This window comes from Nycticebus coucang, chromosome 24, assembly GCF_027406575.1.
Source record: "Nycticebus coucang isolate mNycCou1 chromosome 24, mNycCou1.pri, whole genome shotgun sequence".
Classification (NCBI taxonomy): Eukaryota; Metazoa; Chordata; class Mammalia; order Primates; family Lorisidae; genus Nycticebus; species Nycticebus coucang.
This window is the reverse complement of record NC_069803.1, coordinates 25,199,561-25,211,720: the sequence shown is the minus strand read 5'-3', so window position 1 is coordinate 25,211,720 and position 12,160 is coordinate 25,199,561. Positions and strand designations below refer to the sequence as shown.

Genomic DNA, 12,160 nt, shown 5'->3' with positions numbered 1-12,160 from the left:
AGCCTGTGGTACCAGCAGGTGATATGGGGGCACCGTGCATTCCCCAATATTATCTTGAAAATGGACAGAAGATGATGAGACCAAGTCCCTGAGCCCAACAGTAATTAAAAGGCAAAGTTATGGTTATGGAAAAATAGAGGACTCTGGGCTGCCCACTGGACTCAGCACTGTGGTCAGTCTGCTTGAGATGAATGATCTTTTTTACCTTTCATACCTTAATTTATCTATTCATGTTCTCTTCCACTGAAGATATCAGAATTCAAAGACACACGGGGGATGATCAAGGGTAAGTTACAAGTTGTATAGAAGAGAATTTATGTGTCTTTGACCTCAGTTCTAGGGAGGGAGCTTCCAAAACCTTGGAACTTCCCAAGTAATTGGAAAGTCTGTTATTTCTGGTGAGAGTCCCTAAGACCACACCCAAATCAATGCTAACCAGGTAACTCACAGTGGGCTCCTAGAAGGTCTCAGAACCAGGGATGGATCTGCCAGAAATATCAACCTGGGCTCAGGGCTTGAGCTACACCATATCAGCCTCACCTTCAGGAAGGCGGGGAGGGTGGAGATGGAGCATGAGCACACAGTCACTGAGCCAATCAAAAACACGCTTACATTGGGGGGCGCCTGTGGCTCAAAGGGGTAGAGCGCTGGCCCCATATGCCAGAGATGGTGGGTTCAAACCCAGCCCTGGCCAAAAACTGCCAAAAATAAATAAATAAATAAATAAATAAGTTTAAACAAAAACACGCTTACATAACGAAACCCCAATAACAGCTCTGCACACTAAGGCTCCGTAGGTTCTCCTGGTAGGAGAACCCATCCATCTGCCAGGAAAGGGACGTGTCCCACGTTCCTGGGGAGAAGACACAAACCTCTGTGTCTGGGAATCCTCTAAGACCATGCCCCGTGCGTCCCTTCATGTGGCTGGTCCTAATCTGTATCCTGTATAATAAAACCATAATCACCTAATATAGCAATTCATTGTATTCTATTACTTCTTTTAGCAAATGATCCAAAGAGAGGGGGTCATGGGAACCTCCAAAAGTTATGGACAGTTTGTCGAAGTGCAGATGGCATGGAGACACACCAAACTGTGGCTGGCATCTGATGTGTGGGCATTCTTGTCGGGGAAAGCGCCCTGCACTCGTACCGCCTGCGCGACTGTACGTGGTCAGCATCAGAATTGCACTGCAACAATGGCTGTCGTTTTCCTCTTTCCCCTATACAGAAACAACCCAGTACTCACTTTGCCTTTGTCAAAATATGATATAATTTCTTGATACAGCTTCTCTTTAAGCTCTTGCTGGGTATAAACGTAGTAACTGTCCCTCTGAAGCAAATGGGGCACACAGGGTTTGTCAGACCACTAAAAAGAGGCAAAAGCAACAGAAGATGTCAACGCAGAGAATGAATTCAAGAGATCAACGCAACAAATATTCAGCAAAAATAAAAAATAATTTGTATATGTAGTTGACTAATCCATCTTATGTTAGACTATTTATTTATTTATTTTGAGACAGAGTCTATGTTGTCCTCCGTAGAGTGCCGTGGCATCACAGCTCACAGCAATCTCCAACTCTTGGGCTTAAGTGAGTCTCTTGCCTCAGCCTCCCAAGTAGCTGGGACTACAGGCACCTGCCACAGCGCCCAGCTATTTTTTGTTGCAGCTGTCATTGTTGTTTAGCTGGCCTGAACCGGGTTAGAACCGGTCAACTTCAGTGTATGTGGCTGGTGCTGTAACCCCTGTGCTACGGGCGTTGAGCCAGGTTAGACTGTTTATTAAACATAAAAATGTACATCTGCACAAGCAAGGTCTAAGGTATCACGCAAATCCTTGCACACTTCCATGGACGTCAGGAACAAAGGGAGGCTGCAAACTAACTTGACTATTGCTGCCCTTACGGCCTGAGTAACACAATCAGATCAACGCAACAAATCAGGATTACAGAAATGGATAAGAGAAGGTAACACTAGCACAATTTGAAGAAGTTCTGGTCTTCATCATATAAGAAGTCAACTGAAAAACTACCCACCATCGGAGAAGCAGCGGGATAAAAAAATTAACACAAATTCATACATTACGCCAGGACAGAAGAGTTTACAGTTTTCTGGGCAGCTCAATGAAAAAGCCCTACAGTTACAGACACTGGGGTTTCTCTATGATTTCAAACTAAACAGATTGTAGATACACAGAACATAACCATCAGGAAAGAAAGTTGAAGAAAAGAATGAAACAAAAATAAATCCAAAAGAGATAAGATTTCTAACAGAGAGCATCAAAAGACTTAGAGGCAGAAAATTTTCAGACACCACTGAACGGGCAGAGAAGTGAATGTGAAGCAATGGAAAGTCAGACCACACTTTGGGGTAAGAAAACTCTATTTCTTACATAAATTCTCACTAAATTAATTTTTAAATTTCATGATTCCATAATCTGTATGGAAAAATACAAGGGAATAGGTAGGAAAACTCTGAGAAAGAAGAGCACTCAAGAGTAACTACTGGCCGGGTGTGGTGGCTCACGTCTGTAATCCCAGCACTCTGGGAGGCCAAGGTGAGTGGATCGCTTGCGCTCACGAGTTTGAGACCAGCCTGAGCAAAAAAGCGAGACCCTGTCTCCACTTAAAAAAGAATAAAATAAAATAGAAAAAGTGAGGCAAGAGGATTGCTTCAGCCCGGGTTGGAGGTTGCTGTGAGCTATGAAGCCACAGCACTCCACCCAGGGTGACAGCTTGAGATTGTCTCAAAAATAATAAGAGTAACTACTAGATAATAAAACATACTGTAAAGAATCAATAATTAAAACAGCGTACGTGAATAGACAGAGACTCATGTGGAAACATAAAATCTCCCTCCCAACACAGGATAGAGCACATGATATAGATGGGGTCTTATACTGGAAAGGAAAAGCTGGACTGTACTTAACAAATGACATCTCTACTGAACAGCAATCTAGGTAGAACGTTGGGTCCACACTCCTACATTCCCCCAGGATGGAAGAATATAATTTTCTGAGTAGCTCAGTGAAAAAGCCCTGAAGTTACAGACAGTGGGGTTTCTTTCTGATCACTCAATAATGAAATCCACAGTCAACAAGCCTCATCCCTAACCCAGACAGAATAAGCTTTTCTGCGCCTTAATCTTAAATGTGAAATTTCCTATGGGAGTTGGTGAGGCAGTGGACTCCTGTCTTTCATTAGCAGCTTACAAATGCATGTGTATTACTTTAGTATGAAATAGAAATTAAATCATAGGAAGAAATTAATTGCTGGGGTCAAGAATGGAAACAGAGAGATCTCACAGGAGGCTCTGGGACACTCAAGGTGATGCATGCTGGTGCCGTGGACTAGGGTGGCGGCAAGAGGGACCAAGGGTGGATAGGTTAGGGACACTGTCTGGACACGGGACCACACTTCTTGGTCATGGAGAACGTGGGAAGTGGTGAATCAAAGAGGGAAATCAAAGGCTGGGAGCAGAGGCTCACTCCTGTAATCCTAGCATTCTGGGAGGCTTAGGTAGGAGGATCACTTGAGCTCAGAAGTTTGAGACCAGCCTAAGCAAGAATGGGACCCCATCCCTGCTAAAAATGGAAAAAAAAGCCAAGCATGCTGGTGCACACCTGTAGTCCTAGCTATTTGGGAGGCTGAGGCAAGAGGATGGCTTGAGCCCAAGAGTCTGAGGTTGCTGTGAGCTACAATGACGCCACAGCACTCTACCCAGGGCAACAGAATGAAACTGTCTCCAAAAAAAAAAGAGAGAAATAAAGACCACAAGGTTGCCTGAACCACCAGAGTAGGTGGGGGGTGTTTAATGAAACGACGGGAACAGGAAGGCAGGATGATGGAGTGGGAAGTGGCAAAATGGGAAACAAAGATGCCCATCACCAAATCAAGTCTGAGCTGTCTATTAATCATTCAGGGATCGAGGCTGAAAGTACATTTAAATATGAATCCCAAGTTAGAGGAGGAGAGCAGGGCTAGAAATAATTATTTGGGATTCATGACGTATAAACAGATTTCTGTCCAGGCCACCACATGGTTTTACTGAAGGAGAGATCAGAAAGAGGAAAGCACTTCTTTGATGCTGGATTCACTCATATCTCATCTCTTTCCAGTTTCACAAATCTTTTTATATATTGATCAATCCATGTTTTATTTCTTTAATTAGAATGTCAATTACGAGAGTCCTGTAAGTTCTCCCTTGCATCTGAGGATTTTGATAAATAAAAGGTAACCAACATTCTCCCGATCATGATCTGAGTATTAGCTGTGCCTATTTAGAAGAGATAAAAATATTCTTGGATTGGCTCGGTGCCTGTAGCTCAAGTGGCTAAGGCGCCAGCCACATACACCAGATCTGGAGGGTTTGAATCCAGCCTGGGCCTGCCAAACAACAATGACAACTACAACCAAAAAATAGCCGGGCGTTGTGGCAGGCACCTGTATTCCCAGCTACTTGGGAGGCTGAGGCAAGAGAATCATGTAAGCCCAGGAGTTAGAGGTTGCTGTTAGCTGTGATGCCCTGACACTCTACCCAGGGCGACAGCTTGGGGCTCTGTCTCAAAAAAGAAACAAAACATATTCTTGGATAAAAGGATGTCCCTGGAATAAGGCTCTTTCTCATCAAAATCATGAGGCAGATACAACTTAGTCCAAAGGACTGAATGGCCGCCTTGCTGCCTATGGCCTTCCTCCCTGTGGAAACAGCTCTCTGGCCCGCTTATTACCTGCAGAAGCTCAGCGTGCAAGAGAAGTGTGCAGGCAGCTTCCGTGTAGTTCTCACACTCGCAGTGCAAATCTCGAAGCTTGTACAAATACCTGGTAAGAGAGGGAGAAAGCATTTTGTCGCTTGAGAGTTGATCAGCGTTCAGCACTTTGAACACCCAGACCCAGCCTGATTCCCTGCCTACCCCTCCCCGCTACCATCAGGAACACACCACCCCACTTAGGCCGAGGAATCTGTTATTTCCTATTTCTTTATTTCCTTGTGCAGCCTCCTGCCTTACTGTTCCTATTCCAGCTAGTCTCCCTTCTATTCTTACTTTTAGACGGTGGTGCTTAATTTTTTTTTTTTTTTAAGGTCTTGGACCCCTTTGGGAAGCTAATGAAAGCTATGGAGGCTCTCCCCAGGAACATGCGTATTGGTTATGTATGCGTTTGTTTCACGGGCAGAGATTCACAGATTGTACGCTCAGATTCCTTGTTAGGTTTTGTTTTGTTTTTCTTTGCAGTTTTTGGCCGCGGGCACGTTTGAACCCGCCACCTCTAGTATACGGGGCTGGCGCCCTACTCCTTGAGCCACAGGCGCCGCCCCATCCTTGTTAGGTTTTCATAGCCCCTCCTGAACACCTCAGCCAGAAGTCTTCCATCCCTCCCCTCAACCCCCCATGCACGTCTTTATATTGTACTTAGTTGTGCAACTATCTAAAAAGTTTATCCTTCAAGTGCAAACTGAATATATCGTGTACCTTTAGGGAGTTCTCAAAGCAACAAGCGAGGCGTGGGGCACACTATTTATTTACAGAGAGAATAAATCACAAAGCCATGACATAAACAGCAAAAACAAGCAATTTCCTTCTGCTTACCTTATATATATGTCCTCTCTCTTCTTTTCTTTATAGAAATTCTGCCAGAAAAAGCGGGGGAGGGGAGAAGGTCATAAAATACCAACATAAATCAAAAGCCGCTGACGGGCTCACCACGAAAATGGCCAAAGCACCTCTGTTGCTTTTCAAGTGACAAATGGTTCGTGCTTCCCTTTAACATACAACCCCAGAAGAAAGAAAGCAATGGGGGGTGGCACCTGTGGCTCAAAGGAGCAGGGCGCCCCCGGCCCCATATGCTCGAGGTGGCGGGTTCAACCCACCCCCGGCCAAAAACAGCAAAGAAAAAAAAAAAGAAAGAAAGGAAGGAAGGAAGCAATGGGTTATAAAGAAGAGAAGGTGGAAAAGTTTTTCAAAGGCTCATTGCCTGTGGCTCAAGCGGCTAAGGCACCAGCCGCATACACCTGAGCTGGCAGGTTCGAATCCAGCCCGGGCCTGCCAAACAACAATGATGGCTGCAACCAAAAAATAGCCGGGCGTTGTGGCAGGCACCTGTGGTCCCAGCTACTCAGGAGGCTGAGGCAAGAGAATTGCTTAAGCCCAGGAGTTGGAGGTTGCTGTGAGCTGTGATGCCACGGCCCTCTACCCAGGGCGACAGCTTGAGGCTCTGTCTCAAAAAAATAAAAAAGAAGTTTTTTAAGGACCATGCTTCTGAAGAATGTGAGGAACCTTTACAGGAGGGGGTGCCAGACCCGAGTCACTGTAGACACTGTCTCCTTGGGGTTTATACTCAGCTGAGGAATGCACAGCCAGCCCGAACCTCTGAGGTCTGTGGTCCCAGTTAATGACATTGAAGAAGGCAAGACCAGAGAGTTCTGCCACTGTGAAGACTTCACAAACTCTCTCTTCGAGGTGTAGTGTTTCTGTTGCATCTGTCTTTGCCCTATACAAACTGCGTCTATACAGGGTGGCCATAAAGTTCATAAGCAATTTAAAATAGTTGCCTATTGCACTTCATGGCCACGCTGTATATAAAACAAACAGGCTGAGTACAGTCTTCAGGAAAAAAGAATGAAATCGGGAGCTTATGCTGCCTTTTCTATCCTGTTTCTGAATTCATCTTCAAGGTCTGTGGGTGCTGGTTTCCAAGTCCAAAGCTGAGCCAGGGATTCTACCTAGACTCTGCAGGACGGACTCCGTAAAGGGTGGCCCTGTGTCTGCGCGACTTACCTAGCACTGAGCCGTGGGCACGGGGCAGCCTGCCCGCGCCCTCTCACTATCCCGGGGAGGGTGGACGTACCAGCACGTTAACTGTGCAGCTCATACGGTTTTCCTTGCTCTCATCATGCATAACGATGGTTCTGTAGTCCAGCAGATGCTCTAAGAGGCTGCTGACCAGGAGCGCGAACACTTCCCCAGAACTGGACAGGTATTTATGTTTCCGGCAATGTTCCAAGAGCCTGGCAGGGTAGAGGGAGAGACAAATGCCCATGTTGCGTGCTGCCGTTCCAGAGCCATGTAAGAGCAAACCAAGGTCTTGGGAGCAGACAGTGCAGAAGCAGGTGACCCTCGGTGCCAGTTAAGCCAACACACACCCTGTTGGATACCATCCTAGGCTGGCACCTCCACCTTTGCTGTTCCACATTTTTTTAAGGCTTACTTCCAATTCCACCATCACTGAGAATCCCAGCTCACAATGTCTGTCTTTGAACGTCTGTTGGTGTTTCTGTTTTTTGCACTATTACAGAAATGAGAATCTGGCTGTCTAAAGTTCCAATGCGGTTGTATGAGACCATTTTCCTACATCTTTCTTCTCCCTAAGGCCTGGAACTCAGGGCATCTTCTGGGCAGTCTGGAAAGCCTTGGATGGATACCCAGTCCAGAGGAACCCAGTACATTTCCAGACAGACATGTGGTTCTTTAGATAAAAGAGTTATTTTCAGAAAAAAAAAAAAAAGTGTATTTATAAATAAGCAAATGGAAGCCAAACGTTTGATCTAAATCCTGTCCCTTTGGACTCACGTACAGCAAAATTCTAGGGCTGCTTAGATTTGACAATTAAAAAAAAAAAAAAAACTTGGGAAAAGGGAGTAAGAAAGGGAAACAAATGGATACGAAAAATTAAAAATTAGTCTGGACTTTTGGAGACTTGTGCAGTTGTGTTTTTCTGAGTTAGTGAACCACAAAGACACAGGAAAGCAAAGTAGGGTCTTTATGTGAAAAATCAGCTGCAGGATTTTTTTTGAAAGAGTAGCTTAGCATGTGTAAATACACACCCGTGCGAATAACAATAACTTCATTTGCTTACGTATAGGAGCAGTTATAAGCTGGGAGGTTTGAAGTGCAAACAGAGAGACGGGAACATGACAAAAAGTCCACCAAAAGGTCTTATTATCATTGAAAAAAAATTTTAAAAGACTTCTGGTTCTTTAAAATACAGGCTATTCATCGATTTAATTCCCTTGTTGAGTATTCTGGATACTGGTTCCTTACACCCACATGACGGGAAGACAGCCAGTCTGCAAATTATGAATGAGACAGGTTCTGCAGCCTTGTTCTTAAATTTGTATGTAAGTCGGAACAGGTGCATTTACCTATTTCCTGTAATAGCCTCCATTCGTAAGTGGAGTCGTATGTCAGTCAGGTGTTTGTAACTCGGAGATAGTAACGACCACAAACACTAGAGCAGATGACATTTTTTTTTTTTTTTTGGCCAGGACTGGGTTTGAACCCGCCATCTCCAGCATATGGGGCCGGCACCCTTCTCCTTTGAGCCACAGGTGCCGCCCCCTAGAGCAGATGACATTTATTACACACAAACTCTGCAAAAGACAGTACGTTAAGGCGTCGTCTTATTTAATCCTCACGACAATACCAAAAAAACAGTTACTATTCTGGGAAATGGGAAAAAAAGTGACGTATTTTATGGGTTGACTCTCTGGTCAAAAGCCAGACTCCTAGGATTTGATGAAAGTGGGTTTGCAGCTCGTCCATCTCCGAGGCCGGCACCTGAGTGCGGCTTCTACCCAGCCTGATGCTCTTTTTGCTCTGCTGCTCCACTTGTGCAGAGAAGGAAAGAGGGTAGGAGTCGGGTCTGGAGGTGGGGAAGGGCGGTGACGATCACGGCTGTGGGGAATAAGGTATTTTTACATACCAAGTGGACCCTGAACTATTTTTTTCCTTTAAATTGTCACTGTGAAGCCATAATTACAGGTGCTAACACTTTGGCTGAAGTTCAAAACTTCTAACCCGGGGTAAAATGCCAGCATTCTGTATATTTCCTCCTTTCCTCTATTTGCTGTGTTCTCCAAAGCTGGGCTGGCCAGGAAAACAAGAGCATTTGACTCGTGTCAAATAAACAGTGCAAACAGCAAATGGTGTTCCCTCCATTAACAACGCCGAGGGCCCCGGTGGGGTGGCCCTGGTGGCTCTGAGTCTCCCGGGTCCTTCTGCTGGTGTAGCACAGCCCGGATTTTCTCCATTACTGAATGATGCCACTGAATTGAGGTTTTGTTTCTGAAATACTCACAGTTTCTCCAGAAGAACCTTGTACTGCTCATCTCCTCTGCCCCCTTCTACCTCCTGGTCCAGCTTCGTGATCAGCTCATTCTCAAACTGAAAGCAGAGTGAGAATCTCACAATGTTGCCGGCTTAGAACGGACACAGCCAGCCTTTCCAGGTTTGGCCCGAACCCCGGGCTGCCTTGTGAACTGTTTCCAACACATACAGGGAGGATCATACTTGGAGTCATTCATGACCAAGACCCTCCCTATCAAAGCTTTCTAAAGTGGTCTCATGTTACTTGGTCTTTTGCTTTTATATTTATAAAAAAATAAATAAATAAAACATTACTTTCTGTTATAACTATGCATATAAAAATAGCTTAATGATCCTAATTTTCCATTTTCTTTTTGTTTCTTGTACAAGCCTTGATTTGCAAAGCTTCAGAGATCCAAAATCTTCTTTTTAATAATACATTGTGTTGATAAAAAAAAAACTAAGGCTTAGAGAAGGCGTGTAAGAACCAAGTTCTCAAAACTAGATTAATGCTTTAGACCTCAGTCTACACCATCACTTCCTAGCTTACTAGAACAGATAGGGTTTGTCTGTTTTGGTTTTTTTTTGAGACACAGTCTCACTATGTCACTCTCAGTAGAGTATGGTGGCATCACAGCTCACAGCAACCTCAAACTCTTGGGCTTAAGTGATTCTCTTGCCTCAGCCTCCCAAGTAGCTGGGACTATAGGCACCCGCCCCAACGCCCAGTTATTTTTTGGTTGCAGTTGTCATTGTTGTTTAGCTGGCCCGGGCCAGGCTCAAACCCACCAGCTTCAGTGTATGTGGCCGGCGCCTTGCTCACTGAGTTACAGGTGCCAAGGCCAGACAGGGTTTTTATTCAATTCATTCCTTTATTCCCTCAGTGATAGTGAAACATGATTAAAATGCGTGAAGTTAACTTTTAATTATCCAAAGACAAAGTGTTGCTTTAGGAAAGACATATTAACAGAGAGATTTCTTCTAGGCTCTAGGCTTGAATACGTGATTATAAATCGAACTGCTTTACAAAATAAGACATAAAAAGTGTTACGTCTCATTTTTTAGACCACCTTTGATTTGTATTATTCACACAACTGCTTCTCTATGTAGAAAAAAAAAAAAAACAAGTAAGAGGTGACTATTGTGCATTTCTGAGATTATAGAGTCAACCACTTACCATATGGAAATTCCCATTTCCACTGAAATTGAACTCACACTGCATCATGTCAAAGAAAATGGGGATTGTGGCTTTCTGGAGCTCAACTTCGGGGGTCAGAGTGACCTCCAGGATGGGGCCCACCATGGATGGGATGAATTTGATTTTGTGGGGACCTGAAAGTAAATGAGGATATTAAAGAATCATTTCGTGGTAAGTGTTATAATCTTCCTCAATGGGGCCCATAAGAAAAGAAAAATTTATATGGGAAAATCAACTTAATTCTGACGTCAGTGAGTAAATAGTGTATTCTGACAACATATGCAGGTAAAAGTAATAGACTTACCAACGTCCCTGTTAGGATGAGGGTGGGAAACCCACAAATCAACTTTCACTTTACTGACAAATTAATTTCAGGGTGATTTGGAGTAAAATTAAAAAGGAAAAAAAAAAATTCACCATAGGATACTTATCACATGGCAGTCATGAGGGCGGGTCAGACACTCACCCAGGTTGTACCACATGTCCCGGATCCTAAAGCCGATGTCCTTTCTCATGTCCCCGTATCTAGGAAGAAGATCAGAAACCAAGAGAAGGATTTGCAAGGGAACTGAGTTGCACGTAACACAGGGATGGAAGGTCTGACAGCAGCCTGTGTCCCTCTGGGTCCCTTCTAAGGCAAGTTCAGGGTAAGAGATAAGGTGAAAACCTAAACAAGCCCCAAAGATAACTGAGCCATCACAGGACAGGGGACTTCACTGGCACGAGAAGCCAAACACAAATGCTGACAAATAACCAAAGAAGAGATGAACAAACTAACTGATGGGAGGACAGTGAGAAATACTTTTGGTTGGTTGCTGGGAAACAAAAAAATAGCCAAGCAGAACATAGACACTCTCGTTCGGTGCCCGTAGCACAGTGGTTACGGCACTGGTCGCATACATCGAGGCTGGCAGGTTTAAACCCTGCTCAGGCCTGCTAAACAACAATGACAACTGCAACAAGAAAATAACTGGGCGTTGTGGCAAGTGCCTGTAGTCCCAGCTACTTAGGAGGCTGAGGCAAGAGAATCACTTAAGCCCAAGAGTTTGAGGTTGCTGTGAGCTGTGATGCCACAGCACTCTATCAGGGGTGACACAGTGAGACTCTGTCTCAAAAAATAAACAAACAAATAAAAAAACCCACATAAACACTTATGAAGATGAAGATGAGTGGGGAATGATTTACACAGCACTGTGCCTGATGACTAACAAGCAAGTTGACATCATACACTCCCATTTGGGTAATACACATCCATTCTAGCGTATTCTGCAAAGGACTCACATTGGAAAGCTCTAGTCCATACACTGTCAATGGGGCTGAGATGGTCCACAAAGGGGTAAACACTGATCCTTGGGGGCAAAAGAGCCTTAGTGTTTTTATGTACACGGCACAGACAGGCATGAAATGGTGCACAGTCCGTTGGTGGCATTAGACATTCATGGTGGAGTTTCATTAGCAAAACAGTATCAGAAAGGGCCTTTTGTCAGAGTTGATAATAGTAAAAAGAGCAGAGAAACGTTGGTCTAGACCAGTATTTTCAACCTCTTTTGTCTCACAGCACACTTGAACCTATAGTTAAACTTCAGGGGCACACTTCAATTATGTTGATCAAAAAAAAGAGTGAAATAAAGAATATGCTTACTGTGCTTTGAATGTCTTTCTCAAAAAATTTAATTAAGTATTGTTAAAAATGTTTCCAGCACACCTAAGGTCCTCTCGCAGCACACTGGTTGAAAATCACTGGTCTAGACAGTGATTCTTGGGGGAAAGTGAATCACAATCACCTGGAAATCTCTTAAATAATACTTAGCCTTGAGACAACCCCACATCATATGCCACAGCAGAGCCTGGGGGTTGGAAAATTGGAAATGAGGTGAGTCAAA

The 12,160-nt window shown here is 44.3% G+C and overlaps 1 protein-coding gene across 5 annotated transcripts in view; it reads right to left on the bottom strand.

Annotated features, from left to right (window-relative positions):
- The window catches only part of DOCK5 (dedicator of cytokinesis 5), a 197,573-nt gene that overhangs the window by 30,436 nt on the left and 154,977 nt on the right, over positions 1 to 12,160 (bottom strand). For all 5 annotated transcript variants that reach the window (XM_053578247.1, XM_053578246.1, XM_053578249.1 and 2 more), the window contains 7 exons: positions 10,744 to 10,802; positions 10,257 to 10,411; positions 9,072 to 9,157; positions 6,843 to 7,002; positions 5,585 to 5,625; positions 4,727 to 4,817; positions 1,247 to 1,366 (listed from right to left, as the gene is read on the bottom strand). In XM_053578247.1, coding sequence (XP_053434222.1) covers positions 1,247 to 1,366; positions 4,727 to 4,817; positions 5,585 to 5,625; positions 6,843 to 7,002; positions 9,072 to 9,157; positions 10,257 to 10,411; positions 10,744 to 10,802 — 712 coding nt within the window. The remainder of the gene's footprint in view (positions 1 to 1,246; positions 1,367 to 4,726; positions 4,818 to 5,584; positions 5,626 to 6,842; positions 7,003 to 9,071; positions 9,158 to 10,256; positions 10,412 to 10,743; positions 10,803 to 12,160) is intronic.